Raw genomic sequence first — 3228 nt, forward strand, 5'->3', positions numbered from 1 at the left:
ACGGAATTTCGTATTTTAGTAATATACGGACTTATTATAAAAATTCCGTATATTAGTAAAATACGGACTTCGTACATCAAAGTTCCCGTATATTACGAGTGTACGGAGTTCGTATATTAGTCATATACGGACTGATATAATATACGGTCCCGTACATCTCCGTATTTCAAGTTTCCCGTATTCTTACACGTATATTAATGATATACGGAATTCCGTACACTTCCGTATATGCATGTCTTTTTCGCAGTGAATTAAATTCACAAGCAGATAAATAAAAAACTCTGTCTGTATCGATGAAACAATTTATTAATAGTAGTTAAAACAAAACATTCTTTCTGACTTATCTCATTGTTTAAATAAATAGCAATGCACAAAAAATAAATATACATCCATTCTTTCAAGCTAATGTAATGACGATTCAATACAGATATGGTTTTTTGAATGATTTTACATCATACAATTAATAAATAATAATAATTTTTAAACATCTAAATATCACAGTTCCCCACGGTTTCCATCTTTCAGTCATTCGTAATTTTTATATTCTGCGTAAAATTTCTGACAAAATTACAGAGGTAAGCACAGATTTTGTTACAACATCTTGGTGGTTATTGAATGGCTTATAAGCTGTATGCCCGGCATGAACTGGGTATGCTCCAAACCTGGAAACTGGCATAAGTGCTGGATACATTATTTTAGGAGCCGGTGCATAGTACGAAGTGGCTGTCATGGGTGCGGGAAAAAACGGATGCACCGGTTTAATGTAGTTCGGTACTGGAACGGTGTTCGGATAAACATACGAGTTGTACGTCTGTCTGTTTATCAGTTGAGGAGACATCAAGCTTGGGAAAAATCCGAGACCTGAAATTGTAAGAATAAATTGTAACTGTGTCGGCATCATTAACAATTTTAAAGTTCAGTTCTCTTGAGTGATGCACAACATAAGTTGTAATATTGCAGGCTTGATTAAATTGATGAGCTTTAAAGAAAAGGTTAACATATCTAACGCCCTTTCAGCACTGGCTAACTTTTCAAGAACGATTGGTAAAGAAGCGAACTCAAAGCATTTGTCGCCTCTGCTTTTCGGAGTATGGAAATCATAACAATTCTATAATCAGTATGATAAAATATACAATAATATTGAGAAATGCTTGCAATAAATATGTGTTATCCATGAAGTGCACACTTATAAGTATTTTCTTAACATTAATGCTCATCAAATAAAATGTATCAAGCAGCGTTTTTATTCATTCATACTTTGCAAGTATTAAAAATTGCGTATTCTGACTATTGTGTTACATCTATTGCATTGAAAAAAGTCAACACTAGTACATTTTATTTCGATAAAATATCACAGAAAAATCAGTTAAAATCAAGAAAATTTGGTAGGAAAATGTTTCAATCATGCTGTACATGTATTTTTGAATAATTGATCTATATATCATTTTTCTCTATAAAGATCTACTTTTACTATTTTTCATTTCATATTTTCAAAAGCTGCTTGTTTAATTTGACAATTTTCATTGGAGTTATTTAAAATCGTTTGATGTATTATTATTATTATCATTATTATTATTATTATTATTATTATTATTATTATTATTATTATTATTATTATTATTATTTATAATTATTAATATGTTTATTATTATTATTATTTTATGGGAATCGTGAAAAACACTGACATTTAATTCATGCAAATTAATACTGTACTTTATTCCAGCTAATGAAATATGATTTATTTAATTTACTATTCATCTTTGCTATCCAGATTAAATTTTATTTAGTTACGAAGCCGTTAGTTCCTATGAGTTATTGAAATATCTCTTTCCGTAAAAATAAATGTGATTTATTCTTATGATTAAAATAGGTATCAATTAAATTACATTTGCCCGAACAAAAACAAATTAAAGCCGTATTATTTGAAGATTAAAATAGACATTCAATTTTATATGAATTAAAATAGTATTTAATTATTAATTATAATTAAATATACATACCATTATTTTTGCTATTATATGCCTGAGCTGTGCAAATGTACGTGGTTAAGAGAATTGCAAAGTAAGCAAATCTTGTAAAATCCATGATTTGTTTTATGTGAATATTTGAAGACGAATACACAAGAGACTAGAAACCTTTTTGTTATGATAGCATGAATTTCTGAGTTTGGTATTTATATTAAAAATGATAGGGAGTGCTCGAATATTGAAAAAGAATATACTTCCTGTCCTAAATCATAGTCAGTCGTGCCCTTTCCGTGTGATTCAATTTATTAGCCAATCAAAACCGTCCCAAAAAACTGGTCATCAGTAGCCATTTACCTTGTCATTATTATTTTTAATTGAGTCATCTAAATCTGTCGTTTGACATTTGATTTTACGTGACTGTTACAGAAAATGTGAACACTTTGTGTAATAGCCATTGGCAAATGTGTTACTGACCGGAAATGTCATTGGCCGGCCAACACAGTTGCTGTTTAGACTAGTTTATGTTAAGATATCTTTGTTGACTTTAAACCTGCAATGTATAGAAGTACCTGTATTCAGCGATTAATTCAATTTCAGATACGCAATTTCTAGAATTTTTGAAATAGCAAAAAATGGAATTCTAATCGGGTAACCTTTTCTTTTTCAACCCAAAAAAACCTTTCGAAAAGATGACATTTATTACGGATATGGGTGAAAATCACTGCCATTTAGTACAGTTATCTGTGAAATTCAACAAAATTTTTAACAAATATAATGGTATAATTCAATTTATAACAGACATTGTTAAATTTTATGTTAATAAATTTGTGAAATTCACGGCTTGTTATAAAAAAATTCGTGAAATTCATTTTCATTTACGACAGACATTGGTGAAATTTAAAGCCATTCATTACAGGTATAGGTGAAATTCAAGCCATTCATTACAAATATTGGTGAAATTCAATGCCATTCATTACAGGTATTGGTGAAATTCAATGCACATTATTACATATTTTGGTGAATTTTAATGTCATTTAATTTACTACAGATATTCGTGCAATTCAATGCCGTAAATTACAGTTTATTTTGATTAATGCCATTTACTACAGGTATTGGTGAAATCCAATGCCATTTATCACGGAAATTGTCGAAAGTCAGTCAATTTCAGTTCACAATGAATGAGAAATAAAACCACAAGAAATATACCTACTTAATCTACTTACGTATTAAAACGGCTTACAAATCAATTAATTATATTATT

At 29.2% G+C, this 3228-nt stretch overlaps 1 protein-coding gene across 1 annotated transcript; it reads right to left on the reverse strand.

Annotated features, from left to right (window-relative positions):
* Window positions 1–299: 299 nt before the first annotated feature.
* LOC132741111 (uncharacterized) lies at window positions 300–2510 on the reverse strand. Its single transcript, XM_060729204.1, has 2 exons — window positions 2001–2510; window positions 300–861 (listed from the first exon to the last, which is right to left on the reverse strand). Exons 1-2 carry the CDS (start codon window positions 2083–2085, stop codon window positions 539–541), a joined length of 408 nt encoding a protein of 135 aa, XP_060585187.1. The 5' UTR covers window positions 2086–2510; the 3' UTR covers window positions 300–538.
* Between the last annotated feature and the right edge of the window lie 718 nt (window positions 2511–3228).

This window comes from Ruditapes philippinarum, unplaced genomic scaffold, assembly GCF_026571515.1.
Source record: "Ruditapes philippinarum isolate M1 unplaced genomic scaffold, ASM2657151v2 ctg2647_1_1_1_1, whole genome shotgun sequence".
Taxonomy (NCBI): Eukaryota; Metazoa; Mollusca; class Bivalvia; order Venerida; family Veneridae; genus Ruditapes; species Ruditapes philippinarum.